This window comes from Leptonotus elevatus, chromosome 3, assembly GCF_054856555.1.
Source record: "Leptonotus elevatus isolate MCC_2025b chromosome 3, RoL_Lele_1.0, whole genome shotgun sequence".
Taxonomy (NCBI): Eukaryota; Metazoa; Chordata; class Actinopteri; order Syngnathiformes; family Syngnathidae; genus Leptonotus; species Leptonotus elevatus.
The window spans coordinates 7,859,128-7,874,768 of NC_141241.1; the positions used below are offsets into that span (position 1 = coordinate 7,859,128).

The 15,641-nt window shown below is 42.9% G+C and overlaps 1 protein-coding gene across 2 annotated transcripts in view; it reads left to right on the top strand.

The window, feature by feature from the left end:
- Positions 1-15,641, top strand: part of nkd1 (NKD inhibitor of WNT signaling pathway 1) — a 59,154-nt gene that overhangs the window by 27,987 nt on the left and 15,526 nt on the right. The window contains exons 5-7 of one of the 2 annotated variants that reach the window (XM_086070590.1): positions 236-410; positions 526-558; positions 729-835. In XM_086070590.1, coding sequence (XP_085926716.1) covers positions 386-410; positions 526-558; positions 729-835 — 165 coding nt within the window. In that variant the 5' untranslated portion in view covers positions 236-385. Of the gene's footprint in view, positions 1-199; positions 411-525; positions 559-728; positions 836-15,641 lie in introns of those variants that run through there. The other variant, XM_086070591.1, reaches the window with a different exon arrangement.

Here is a 15,641-nt window from a genome sequence, read left to right on the forward strand (position 1 = left end):
GGTTAACAGGTTAACAAAGAACATAATTACAACAGTTACATACGTAACGTTATTTTAGGGGGTGCATCTATAGCAGAAGGAGATTTATTATGAAAGCCTCAATCAAATTAGCGTTATGCTCCAAAAGGCGGAAGTAGTTTTTATTGTGAAAGCGCCTAAGCGGATGTCGACTGTTGTGTTACTGCTAGCGTCTCGCGGACCTCCCTGAAACCTCATACGCTTGTTTGCTCGCCAGCCGTGCGGACGTGTGTGAGTGTTCGCCCGCTGCACTCTTCTACTCCGCGGACTCTTTTCGGATATCTCCCGCTCTCTTCGCCATCCCCCTTTTGCGGTTCTTCTTTTGGGATTATATTACTCGTCTGATGGTGTGCACCGACGCCGAGAGATGGGTAAACTGCACTCGAAACATGGTGAGGCTTGTTTTGTGTTGTTAAAACTATTGCAATTGTCGTACTTGAGTGTGTTCATTGTCTGCTTTCTTTTTCTCTTCTTTTCTTTTTTTTTTCCGGTTTGCATCCACTAAAGCCGCTATTTGTAAAGCGAGGGAGAGCCCGGAAGGTAAGTAGCATGGTTGGAGGGAACATTTGGGGCACTTTGTGGAGAGAGTAGGAACTTGCTTGAGTGAACATGTGCGCGAACAAACCATCACCCCCCCCCCCCCCCTCCTCCTCCTCCTCCACTGTCCGCCTATATAAAATACACAATAATAAAGCTGTTTTTTGTTTCAGGCGACAGCTTTGTAGTTAATGCCTGTTTGGCTCGGAAGGGACTGGACGACTGGCTGGTCAAGCAGCAGGACTGTCATCTAAAGACCAAGTGCTCGTTGGCCACCCGGGTGAGTCAACCGAGGGTCCTCTAACCTTCACATAATATTTTCTCCCTGTCTTCTGTTGTGCATGAACGCTTCTTTTTGGGGTGAAAAAGAAAACGTTTTTGAACCCTCGCTGGACATAAACGAAAGGCTGTGTACGGTTCACAAGCCATAGCTTGGATACTCTTAGGACAAGAGCTAAATCCAAAATGTTGCCATTGCATCAATTTTTTTTATAATTTCAATTAATAAATACAGCCATTTGGTTGACCATGAACAGCAGAGCGCGAAACACCACTTTATCAGTTTCCTTGGTATTATACAAACGAACTATGCACAGGCGAAAGCAAGAATCCACGGAATCTTGATGGGCATCTGGTGCAATTCTGCAGTTCTAAACATGTTCTGTAATTTCTCGCTGAATAAACCCTTGATCTTAAGGACAGAATTCAGGCGTACGGAGTTTGTGCATCTATAAAGGTGTACATTTAAAATTCTCTCTGTGCTTTTTATACCGCTCCGCACTTTCTAAAATCAAACAACTACAGATCACACTCTCGTAACTCATATACGGTATATTTGTAAATCTGGCTTTAGTTACGAACGCGCCATTCAAGTGGAATAAATTACATTTTGCCCTCACACTTGACTTATACATTGATCCAGGGAAGTTTAATTTGCTATTATTAGGTTGTTACACCGACTCTGTATTTGTTGTGTTAATTCCGGTTTGTTTCTGTTTATTTTATTTTAATTATTTGCACTTTTATTCTACCCTTGAAAAAAATATAGAGGTGTGTGCTTTTGATTGTACATGTCAAGATGAAATAGAAGAAGATGATACACATCATCTCGTGTACATGCCTGAACATTGTCATTAATAGTCACACATTTAAATGAAGGAAATTACATGCAATAATGCTTTGTCTGGATCCCTGTCTAAATGTCATGGATTCTTTCTTAGCCTCACTCCAACATCAAATGTCATGCAAATAGGTTAAGTAACATTTTGGCTAACCCCGCTCCTAAACAAATGTCTGTGTAAGTGTGTCATTATCGCCTCTCTCTGACAGCATCAATGACAAGCGGACCAGTGTTATCTAAAAAAAATAAATCCAACATTTTGGATATAGCTTTGAGATTGGATCTTATTCATGTTTGTTTGATGTTGACAATGTGATTTTCAACACTTGTTTGGTCTCTTGAGGGAGAATCAAATGTTGGTTTTCAGCCCAGTTGATGTTTCTGTTTTAAAAGGCGACAATAGATCAAGACATAGTTCAAAGCATTATGGGGTGACAGCCCGGTGACGTGAGAATTGTAAAAGCCGAGGAATGTTGGTCGGGCACAACGACGCTTTTGTCTTATGTCTTTGCCGTAGACACACACACACACACACACAGTGTTGTTGTTGTTGTTGTCAAGTGAGGGGGAAATCCTTTGGAATTGCTTCAGAGGAGTTTTAAGCCTCTTTGGTTGGCAGTGTCGTCCTCAAGCGGTGAAAATCGGTGATCGTTCTGAAGGGAAAGGAGAAAAGAGTTCATCCACCACCCACACTTGTCTATCTACTGAATGCAGCTTGCAAGAACAGCTTTATTCTGCCCATAAGGAGGAATCCAAACCTTCAGAGACATGCCACGGTTCATAAAGGTCACAATAGTTGCTTTTTAAAGCAACACGCTGTAAAAAAAAAAAAAATCAGCCCTTGCGATAGGAGCGTTTATTGGCGTGCTGGCGAGAAGACAAACTAATCCAGCGAGTCTAAAGTCCTATGAGGTGTTTTGTCACGGTTGTCTTTGACTGCCATGTCGTTATCGTGGTTGTTGACACTGTAGTTAAGAACGCTGGATTGTTAGTCTAGGAATTAAGACGGTACGCATGGGGGGGGCCACGGTTTTCGGAGGTACCAACATATTCGGTTTGGAGCTTATGCTGAACGGCGTAAGAATACACGGTTAACAAGAAGGCACATCCGGTAACACCGTACTTTTGGGACTTGGTCATAAACTGGAGGCCTCAGTTGATTGTCGGATAGTGAGAAAGTAAAAAGTTCCAAAACGATGCAAGTGAAGTGTCGTCATCGTTATTTCTATCTTCACGGCCATAGATTAACCTTGTGAGTCCACTTTAGGATGAATTTGACTTTTTTATGTCCTCCCCCAAGTGCGCAATTATTAGCCAACCGAACTGCCTTTGACACGTTCATAATGAAAAGGAACAAAACATAACAAAAGGATCATTATTGGTGTTGGATATTTGTTTTTGGATGACAAGCAGGGTTGCGGCCATGTGGTACGTGGCGCTGGTGCGACAGTGACTGAGCGGTGTTGGCAGGTGGGGCTTGACATATGACATTGGGGTCATGTGATAGCCCGTTTGCAGCCTGTTGGTGCACCGCTCCTTGTAAATATCGCGTTATGTACATCTTCGTGTAGACATTGAACATCACACAACAGCGCACCCCCTTTCAAATGTTTATGATACTCGTCTTTCATATTCCTGCAAAAAATACACATTACTACCCCCCCCCCCCCCCCCGTCTTTAAAGTCCCCCTTCCTACCTCCCAACTGGTGCTCCCTTCTGCCCTCGCAGACTCCATCTGTTTGGTGCGTTTACCCGGTGGCCTTGTGTTGCCGGATGAAACGAGACGCCGTTTGAAAGGGGGCCCTCGCGGGGAGGTGTTCCCATTGAGGCAAGGCTCCACTTGTGTATTATAAGTACGGACACCCTCAACCCATTTTTTTTTTTTTTAAAGCTGTTTCCACCAAGCGTTGACATTTGGTACAGTTCAGATCAGATTCAAATTGTGTGTCCACCATCACAACCGTATTCCATTCCAAGAAGGGCCGAGTGTGCCGGAAGCCATGATGTCCACTAAGAGGCTGAGCTGCACTAACTTGTTCCTACCCCTTACCTAATATATTCCATTTTGGAAACCCTGCACAGCTTCTGTACCATATCAGATTTTCTGTACCTGAATAATACAAATCCATGGATCGTTGCACTTTTTGGTCCTTCATCTGAAAACCTTGAATCCGAAATAAAACCCAAACTTTAATCCCAAAACAATTAAATATATTTTCAATCTCATTTTGCAACATTGAATTGAATGGGCGTGAATTATTTGTAGATTTTTCCCTATTCACGGACCGGATGGTTCGTTCCTATTCTCTGTGCATAGCATGGGTGCACTTTATGCACATTGACAAAATGATTGGTACCCTCCGGTTAGCACTCCTCTTACTTTTGTTCTTCAAGAACAACACTAATATTACTGAGTTATTATAATCTTTTAATGCCAGTAAACATTGTTAAAATCTCATTAAGACCAACAGAAGAGGTTTTATACTGAAAACTACCTTTACAAGCTTTTTTTTTTGTATTTGACAATTTGATACACAACTCAATTTGAAATCACATTTAGGCCTTAAACCAGAACTGGAACTTTAGGCATACAGTGTAAATCCAGCCGCAAGTAGAACGAGGGTATCAAACGACTACTTTGGGGAAAAAATGACAAACGTGACATTACCAACTAGTTACCTGGCTTACCACTAGTAGTCACTGTGAACGAGGATTGTCTTGCTGACATTGTCAACTGTACATGAACATTTTCAAAACCCTAAAGGACAAAGCAGACACATTTTTCATTGTCCCATTTTGTTTTCACAATCACACTTCATCAAAGGCAAATATGCTGCGGATGAAAGAATTCTCCGAAACAATTTGCCACAAAACCCGTCCCACGTCACCAACAGTTCTTTCTCTTTTCCCTTGTGAGGTAAAAGGTTTTTTGGGAAGCATGTAGGCCCCTATCGCTTGCGCGATAAAAGACAGGTTATACTTTGCTGTTGCGTTTTTTGAACGCCACAAAGCGTCCGGATGCTGAAAGCACCCTTTACACGCAGACTTCTCCTCCTTTTTGTGCGCTTTTGTAACCCCCCCCCCCCCCCCCCCCCCTTCACCCTTCTTCCATCACTACCGGCTGGCCTCTTGTGTGACGTATGGCCGACTCCCAGCAGGCTCTACCCCCTCTGTCATCCCATGGGACGAGGGCCTGTTGTTGCTCTTTGAAGTGGCTGCGAGGAGAGTGGGGGTGGGGTGGGGTGGTGGGCGATTTTGGAGGCACATTCTAAAGCAAAGAAAAGCTTGAGGCTTTCGGGGAGGAGTTGCGGGGTTGAGGGGCAGCACCTGGCCGTAGAGGGGGCCATGTGATTTTTTTTTTTTTTAAAGAACTGTTCCCTTGAGAGGATGGGGTGGAAATGATGGTGCCGGCGGCGACGTGCCGGTTGCTTTAATGCCACATTTGGTGTTGCATGTTGTGAAAATAACAGTTTTACCTCTATGGATGAGAGAAGTCCCTGAAATGATTGATTTGAAGGAATAGTAGAGGGACAGCACGAGCGAGTTGTTAGATGTGCCTCACAGTTCTGAGGTTTGTGGTTACAATCTCAGTTTTCATGTTTTAGGAAATGGATAAGATGGAGTTGTGGAGTCCTGTTGGCAAACTACCATATACCGCCAAATAGGGGCTGTTCCTTTAATGGATATCATGCCCGACCGAATTAGTTGCCGGGAGCGTTTGATCCACAGAACAAAATACCGCCCTTTTTTCATAAGAAAAAAACATCATCCAATATATTGCTCACAACACAGACATTAAATAGTTAACTGCTCAGCTCATTTGAATAATGTTGATAATCAAAACAGCAGCACTGATGGTGCAAACGTAATGGCCTCGCAGGTGACTTACCATGCAGAGACATCTCTTCACAGTTGAAGTTGGTAAATATAAATAACCTTAAATATGTGATCCCACAACCGTTTATCTTTTCTAACTCGGTGTACATTACCCTAACATATACTGTTTACAAATTATTTGATTATAAAAAATGCACCGGAAGTACACTTGCATGTGACTCTCCCTAATAGCTCCTCCCGACACACGCAGATTGTCATTTAGTTGACATGTATCCTTCCAACATACTTCCTTCACACCAAATCCTATTTAGATGGCTTCAGTGGTATCTTGTTTTAAGGGCATTTCAGAAAGAGTACCAACAAAAAAAAAAACGAGAATAAGTGCGTTTTTCAGCAAATAGCTGGGGATAGGTTTCAGTGAAATAAATCTTAATATGTGAAATTATTATTATTATTATTATTTTATTTTTTTAATATATATATATATATATATATATATATATATTTTTTTTTTGTATGTGAAATTATTATTAGTGAATATGCAGGTGATTATTGCAGTAGATTAAATGAAAAAATAAAGGCCTTTTTTTTTTTTACGGGGTTTTAAATATTGCCTCAAGGCAAAAAAGTTCAGTGTGCCTCATGTATAATAACACAATTTCTCTATGCATATGCCATATGTTAATAATATTGAATGTGCTGTGTGTCCTGTCTGGGGTCGGCTATCCGGATGCACACCAGAGATCAAAGACTTCTTCGTGGAATGTGCGCGGAATCTCTGGGGATTAGCAGCTAGGATTGTGTTTTGCCCCTCCGCACCCTCCCGAATATGCACTTGGCAATGTGGACAGCAGTTTATCAACGGTGTCTCCTTCACGGTTACTTAACTAGCCCCCCGCAACTGTTTGCGGGGTGCATTGGCTTTGGTGGGGTGGGGGACAAACGAAGGTGAGCGGCGGTTGTGCCGCCGCCAAGCTCCTCTGAGCCTCGCGTGCACGCTCGGTGCACGTTTTAATCACCCACTTAAAAGGCAGCGCTCAAGTGGGTGTTTAAGTGTTTAAACCCTGAATAATTCTCCCTTGTTTGTTTATCACGTTCACTCCCCTACCCCTACCCCCCCCCCCATCCCCCTTGTGGATTTTGCTCTGGCCTGTAATGTAAATGCTGCATAATTTCACTTGAGCACTGTAAATTGGCTCTCAAATAGGACAAGATCAGTAAGTATCATAACAGCCGTGTCACATGACCAAACCCAGAAAAGCAAGCTGAGCCCGTGGGCACTTTGATGTCAGTTTCAGTCGTCAGCAGGTGGCAGTACAGGACAAAATGGTAGCTAGCACCTCGGACTGAGATGGATACAAATTGATAGATTTTTCGGCTTGATTCTTATTCCATTCCATAAACTGAATATTAATCCGAATACCATATTTTGACTAGTGGAGGCACATTTATTATTATTATTATTATTATTATTTTATTATTCAAATTCAGCAGGGTTGTTGACAACACTCTTCCTGTGTTGTGTCAAATGTAAAAGACACTTTCGCTATACAGGGTCTTTAAATAGTCAAAGCTTTTATTGTCAACATTTTAAGCTACACACTTTCAACATCCAACACACACACACACACACACACACACACACACACACACACACACACACACACACACACCCTGTCAGAAAATGTTTATTCTAAACGCTTTAACTCACACAATGGCTTCAAAATCCCGACAGAGTTGATGCGCTCCCACAAAAAAAATAACCATCAGAAAAGCTTTTATTGTTGCCAACTTATTAAGCCATGCAACCACTTCGACATTTTCACAGACCATCCCCCGCACGCATGCCTATGATATGTCAAAACAGCCTTTATTTCAGATTTTTGAAGTCACGCACACCCTTCAACATCCCGACAGAGTTCGCACACCCTTTGTCACCCACAGAGAACCAGAAAACAGTCGAAAAGCGTTTATTGGAGAAAAAAAATTAAGGTATGTATTGCATTAGGCAATACTTGTTACGCGCATTACATACACAAGGTAGCACACAATGTAATTCACATAGCTAAAAATTCAGCATTCAAAACCTTTACAGACAAAATAATTTAAGACATTCAATAGCAAAGAAATAAAAACTAGTTTGTCAACATTATTAAAAGAAAGTACAGCACAATAACAAGATTTTTGGAAAAATTTATTATAGAAATGTTTTAAAAGGCCTTAATCATAGGTACGGGAAAAAACTATATAGTTTTAAACCTGGATTAGTCAAACTCTAAGTAGGCAACGGGTCCCGAAGTTTTGTCGGCGAGCCTCCCCGCTCAGCCGAGCATGAATTCCTCTACTCCACCCTGAAAACAAACAAACACAAATGGCCAGGTAATAGTGGTTCCGGCTCATAATTTATACTGCTAAATATTTTCGTGTGCGTGTGCAATCCGGTGTTGTTTGCAGTGCACAACAGCCCCACTCCCTCCTGGCTAATAATAATAATAAATTCAATTTGTAATGCGCTTTTCATCAACATGATCCCAAAGTGCTACAGAGAAAAATAAAATAAAAACATGTTCATAATTAAATAGGCCTTTATTAAAAAAAAAAAAAAAAGGTTTTCAGGCCTGATTTAAAAGAGTCCAGGTTTTGGGTGACCCTCAACTGGGTTGGGAGCCTGTTCCGGAGTCGTGGTGCGGCTGCGCAAAAAGCTCTGTCTCCCATGGTGGAGAGCCTGGTACTAGGCACTTGGAGGAGCAACGTGTTTGAAGATCCGAGGGTGCGGGTGGAGGGCTGAAGCGTGATGAGTTCTTTGAGGTAGGTCGGTGCAAATCCATGGATGCATTTATGAGTAAGTAAGTAGCAGAATTTTGTAATTGATCCGGGATGAAACAGGGAGACAGTGCAGTGATTTGAGAATGGGGGGGTGATGTGTTAGTATTTATTGGCTCTCATCAGCACCCTGGCAGCGGTATTTTGGATATATTGCAGCTTCTGGATGGACTTGCCAGGTAGCCCGATGAAGAGCCCATTGCAATAATCCAGTCGAGAGGAAATGAAGGCATTGACTAGTTGTCCTGCTGTTGGGAGGGATAGAGTGGGACGGAATCTTGAGATATTGCGAAGGTGGTGAACTGAGGTTTTGAATAGGTGTTGAATGTGATCTTGCGACGGAGACAACCGCTCGTCGAGAAAAATTGGTCACGAATGCGATCGCAGTCTCAAGCTCTGCCTCTCACACACAAACACAGCAAAGCAGCGCATTTGATGAATGCCTGCTCTTTAAAGAGACGTGAGGGGCTCCGTGCATGCTCTGCAGGTTCCGTGAGCTCAGCTGGAGTGTTTATCCTCCGCGTGTGAGATGTGCCGGTAACGGAGGCCAAAAGGCCACCTGAGGTAGATGGAATCAAGGAAGCTGGCAAAGGTAAACATTTGGTAGAGCTTTGTGACTGCTCTTCCAAAGGGGCTCCCTGGCTTTTCCTGTACCGCCGTGTCTGGATTGTGTGCTATAGAGGAATGTTTTTTGGGAGGCGAGAAAAGACAAACAGACCATCCTCCCCTGGAGTGTTTATGCTCCACGGGTGCCCTGGGAGGACCCTCAGCTTGTGGACGCACACGAAGACCTTTGAATTCACCCCCTCTACTCAAGTTGACTTTACCAGCATTGAAGGGTTGCACTCACCGGACATTAAAACCAAGTTCCCATATCTGACGTCATGTTCCTCATCTTTATACAGCAAACTTCGTGAGAGTGAATCAACAGCTCATACGTACCACACATTCGACTGATTTCTCTTCAGTATCATAAACAGATGGCAGATGCATTGTGGTCGTCTTGTTCTTATTTTGAGACGTTTTAGAATGGAAGTGGAATAGCTCAAATGATTTGTTCTGGTCACATCGTGTGTTGCCAGGCAAAATTTGTAGGGCAACTGACTGCAATGTCTGCCCACAGTAATTTCTGGGCGTACCTGACCATAAGTCGCGCTTGCTAAATTTGGGGATTACTCGAGTTTGTTACACATATAAGCCGCACCCGACTGTAAGCCGCAGGTGTTTTAATGTTCCCGCTACTTTCTTTTCCATAATGAGAGCGCCAATTGTCTCGCTCTCGTTCTGTCTCTCCTATTGCATTTTGGGCTCACTTAGTTTGTTTTGCTCCGCCTGTTGCTCTTGCGCTTCATTTATAGTGCACCCCATTGTGATCTGATGGATAAACCGCACCTTTGTATTAGCCGCAGGGTCGAATGCAAGCGGAAAAAAGTAGCGGCTTGTAGTCCAGAAATTACTGTAATTGGAAAATGATATTTACGAATCACACTTATTGGATGTTTGAATATCAAACATGGGGTATTCAGTGCCTTGCGCCCAACTGAGAAGTGAAGGAAAAGGAATCCACACATGGTTTTAATCCATGTTAATTTTACTGTTGGATCCTGACACATTGTATATAAAAGGGAAAAAAACATTCATTTCAGGGTGGTTGAGTCACATTTGTACAAAGTACAGTTAGCACTAAACTTAGTGTGTAATTGCACCCTAGAATATACAATATTCTACAGACTATAAACTCAACGCCCATAGTTTTTAAAATTGACGTTCTTGACTCAAACAAAGCAATAAACTTTTTTCTCATGAAACACGACTGCAAGAATATCAAACAGCAGACGGTCATCCCTGATATACGCACATGGCAATATACTGACGTGCGTAGTTAGTCAGCTAGCCAGTAGTAAAGACAAAAAAATTGTAACGGTAAATTTAAGTTGCACACCTTTTCATGACATGGGTCTTTGAGGCTTTTTCGGGCGTCGTGTTATGATAAACATTGCATTTTTTTCTCTCCTAACTTTCCAGGAGCTGCTACTGAGCGAGTTTTCAAAGTTCATGTTCGTAACCCATAAAAACACATGTGTGTGTGATTTAATGACATGTTGCATCTTTCGGTCATGCGTAGGGCTTCCAAGTTCATTATAGACAAGCCATTAATTCCAGGCTGGCTATGAATAGAATTGCGCCGCCTCTCGCAAATGGCCACTCGCGTACAGTAGTTCCAATGTCTATTTCTAACGCCGGCGTTTACTCGCCTAGCTCGGGCTGTCTTTGTAATTAGAGATTTTAGGTGCACTGTTAAAAGGTCAGATGTGAGGGATGTTTATAGAGATGGCGGCTGGCAGGAAGTCTCAGACGCAACATGACTGCGGACGGGGAAAAAAAAAAGTTTGCCAAGTTGGCATTGATTTGTTAAACATGAACACTTGAGAGGTTTACAAGGTGTGGGAAATGTGAGTTAATAAGACGAGCTGGTAGTAAATCATGGTTATCATTTAACACATTTTATCTATCACATGCTGGCATGAAGGATTCTGATTCCAGTATGTACTCACCGTTGAGCAGTCAAATGTAATCCATTCTGGCACGTTATTTGCTATTTTCTCTGTTTTAGACGGTTAAGACCTACAAGGTTTCAAAATTACGATCACTACAGTGCACAATGAACAAGTATGATCTGTTGTTGTTGTCTGATTGTTTTCTGTTTATGGCTAAGAAGTGTGTATATATATATATTTCCGTAATTATGACTTTACTCTGATAAACGATTTAGACAATGGTTGGATTGAACAGACACTGTGTTGGCATTGATTGGGATTGATGGCACGTTTGGATACAAATACGGGCGGGTTACCTTTTTTTAGCCATATCAATAGAACTTTATCAAAAACTGAGGACCACCAGTAAATGTGAAAAAGGGAACATTTTAATAGTTAGTCAACAATTGTATTAAAAACAAAAACGCACACTCATCTTCAATGAATAAAGGATGTCGTTTTTTTTTTTTAGGAACTCCAAACACAGCTGACTTTGGGGTGTACATTTTGTTCTTTTGCGATTATTATTGACATAGTCTTGTATTTAGCAGCCAGCACAGACGGTGTGTGCCGTTTTTCAAGTTCGCATTAAATTCCATTTTCGGTTCTGTGGTCATATTTACATTTTTCATCACTGAAAACAAAGACAAACAAGGCACACTTACTGAGTTAAACCTTTAGACAAACAAAGCTGTAGTCGGTGAAGATACCTTAAGAGGTGTGTTTCTTTTGAAAGGTCCGCCTGAATTACAAATTGTACAACTTCTGCAATTTCCCTGTATTATTGTTTACTACCCAGTGTTCATTTTAATTAGGTATAGACTGTTAAAATAACAAAAAAGAAACATATATAGCTATTAGATCAGAAGTGAGCACTTGGACCTGCCGTATAAAACCATCCTAATCGGACAAAATTTCCTAGAGTGGTTAACTGAGTTTTTTATTTTATGAATACTGACAGGGTTTGGCATTAATAGTGGGCGGGGCCACTACATTGTTGTGTCTGGCCACCACTTCCCTGCCAAGGTACACATTTCTGTCACAGAGAATGTCTGGCTGTCCAAAATGGCCCACAAGGGCTTGACTGGATAAAGGGGCACGATTCGGGGTTCGCCTCATGTCGCTAGCTTCGACCAACCCAATCTCCACTAGCCTTGATATATTCATACCAGCAGCGGCAGAACCACGGAATGGCGGCTGTCTCAGATCTGAAGACTTCTGATACCAGGAGCATAGGTCTTCGCAACATAGCTCATCCCAAATCCGCACAATCAAGCAAAACATTAACGATCAATTTATTCGTATGCACATCCTTAGTGCATAGGTAAACCGTGACACCCAAGGAAAAAAGTAGGAATGAATTCAAAGCGGAGCTATCTGCCTCGTGATGAATAAGTAAGCGTTTTAAGAGGAAATCCTTTGACTTTGACGCTAACAAGTCAGCCAAGTGTTTCCTTTCATCTGTCTGGTGCGCTGAAAGGTTGAAGTACCTGTCACTTCCTTGGTGCCCTTAAGGTAAGACTTCCTCGTCGTGGCTCTCGACTCTGGCGTCGGACAAATAACTAATTGTGAGGACCCGTCTAAGAGCCATCTGCGACACTTAAATGCCGAGTCGTCTGGGCCTTTATAATCCGTCCTGCTTCCCATTAGCGAGCGTGACACGTGTAAGCGTGGCGCCTCGCAGCAGGACGGTTGCAGAGATGACTCACTTGCTTTTGAGGACACCCGACGAAATCCAAGCGCATCCAAACACGCTTGTGAAAATGAGACGTGTCATTTCACCCTCCCCTTTTTTTTCTTCTCTCTTTTCGTCATTCTTTTGGAAGTCGGCTTTAGTGTGAGTATTCAGAGGTCGGTAATTTTATAATTTGTCACTTTTGGCAGGCGGGGAGCACCTGTAGTTGAGCGCCAAGCGACAGTCTGTCTCCTCGCTATTGCACACTCTTAGCTTCCCGCTTCTTAGGTTACCTCTGAGAGAAAGAAAAAGTTTGATGCAGACTATTTAGCAAACAAGAACAACTACATTTTGCACATAAAGTTCCCTTTGGAAGGGTTAATAGTTCTGCCCCATTTACTGTAGATTGCTGCCTTTGGGAGAAAGCAAAGTTTGATCTTGAATGATCAATGATATGTTTACGTTGGATAGTTTAATGTGACCGAGGCGTATTGGAATTCACCACTTGGCAGCAACCGGAAGAAGGCACTAATCATTATAGCCTATTAACTGTTCCGCCTGAGCCGGTTGCCCTTGAGAGAAAGGAATATAATATATGATGCAGGATGATCAAGGTCGCGGTTTATGGACACAGGGCATTTTAGGAAATGAAAAACTGAGCTACATATTCTGTCCAATGGGGGGGTGTGACGCACACCACATAGAAAATGAATTTGTCAACGGGGAGGGGTTGTGGTTAGGAAGTATGTTTAAAATAATCTATACAAATGAATTCAGCTATTAAAAATCAACTTATAACTGAGAAGTGATTTAAATAATTTCGAAAATTGCCACGCCAACAGTCACACAAACATCAATGAATTATCTTGAGTGCATCAGTCTCTTTACTGTTTATGCAGACGTTTTTATGCTTATGAAAGGTGCTTCTGTTACTCTGTTTTGTGCATGAAGGGAGGGTTGCGCTTCATCTAAATTTGCTGCAGGGGCAATCATGCGGTTCGACTCTTGATCTTGACGTATTGTATCAACCCGCTCCTCCCCTGTGCCGTGGTAGCGCTTTGATTAACAGTGTGATAAATGTTAATTGCAGTGCCTGTATGTTTTTCGAGCGCTAATAACGACACCTACCTTGAGCTAACAGGTGGGGTTCGCAACCCCCGGGGGATGACTGACTTGTAAAATGAATTGTATAAAAGCTTATCTTTGCTGGTGTAAAAGTTTTCTAAATGGGTCATTAAAGTGTTGGCCAACTTCACACATGAAACACAAAAAGGGGGGGCGTGGGCGGGAGATTACTCGAGATCAGCATGTTTGCGAGGCGCTCAAATGAGGTCCATAAAGCTCCTTTAATAAATCCACACAGAGATTTGTGAGCATCAAAGGAATGATGGCTTTTTCTGTGAACAATTTGGTGACACTTATTCCAAAAGATGGACACCTGTTTAGACAATTACAGTGCAAACCTTTTTAGTGGGCCGGCAATTTTTGGGGACGTTTACTGTACATGAATAAGTCCATGACGTGAACATACACAAACATGCTGAATCCCAAGCATGACTTCACACATCTCTCCCGGCGTCCCGTGCGGTGTGAACAGGCTTGCCCAACCGACCTGCATCACGACGGCAACCCTTCTGGCATGCCCAGCCTCTGGTGTCGCCGGGCATGCACGCTTTGATCACAGTGCAGCTTCCTTAGAAGTGTCCGCCTGCCTGCCAACAGGACGCCGACTCCCTGGCTATAATTTGCTTCCTGGGGCGCAGGAAGAGAGGCGTGCGTGCCGTGACGGAAGGGATGTCAAGCGTGGGGGCCGCAAAGTCTGCCCGCGAGAAGGTGTCTGTCTCGGATGGTAAAATGGCATCGCTCAGTTTCTCTGCTAATGACTTGGAAGCCGGGCTTGGTGAAGGAGACCTTATTTTCATGCACAAGCGTGTCAAAGCTTAAAAGCTAAGCAGCGTTAGCGGCGTTGTCTTTGCTCAGCAGCACATATGCAAATGTTGGGTAATGTTGCAGACGTGTCCTCTGCATGCGCCACAAACATTGTTCAGCGACAATAAGTGATGGGGGTTTAGTGATGAAGTTCAACTCTGAGTGCTCACTTTTATCCACAATCTGGGATAGTAATTAACCCTCATCTAGATGCAAAGTCTAGTTATGTCCCCGGCGCATCATGGGTACGCAAACCACACTCAGCATTGACCCAACGCATTGGCAAATAATTTTGCTTAAATCAATTGATATAGTCCTCATTTTAGTTCTGTTTTTCTTTTCTTTTTTTATGCTTAGTTTTTGCAGTGCACATATTCTTACGCAATTGCACGAACTGGTTCATTGCAGGCCGTTTTGGAATTTGGAAACATCGTATGACCGGTTCACCTGAAACCAAGGACCCCCTGTACAGAGAATTTGCCGCGCACACACACAAAAAAAAAGACTCTAATTGGCTTATCTGGGTTGAAACAATTTCCTTGTGAGCATTTTCATTAAGATGTCAGTCGAGAACCTTTGAGACTTTGGGTGGTCCTTGCACAGCACTCAATGCAGCATGTACTGTTTTGTTTTGTCCTTCAGCCAAGTGATAGGCATCAGTGGCAATAAAATAGGTGAGGTGAGTGAAAATGGGGAAAAACTTGAAAGACCTTATCAAATGCATAAAAAACTTGACTTCCTTGTGCCACTGCCTTTATGCATATATTTGCTTTGTATAAGCTTTGGCATCTCGCTCGCATCCCCGCTGTCTTCCTGAAACCGGTTCAACATACAGTGATAAGCATCAGTAACAGATGTATCTTTCGGACTGCGGTGCAACACGGAGACATTTATTTGCCATAACGATCAGTCTTCCCTCCCTCCGCGCGCGGCTTGCGTCAGCTTTGCTTTGCAACGTGTTTATCTGAGATCGTTATTTCATGCGCGGAAAACGGATCCCCTTTGAAGGCCAAGTTGGACTGCTCTGGCTCATATCAACACCCCTCCATCTTGGCTCCATCTCACGAGCACTCTGGGGGTGGGAAAGCAAAAGACCCTGCGGTGTTTAATGACGGTGGTTTGTTTTTGTTTTCACGATGTAAATTGGGAGGATGGGCGCTGTTT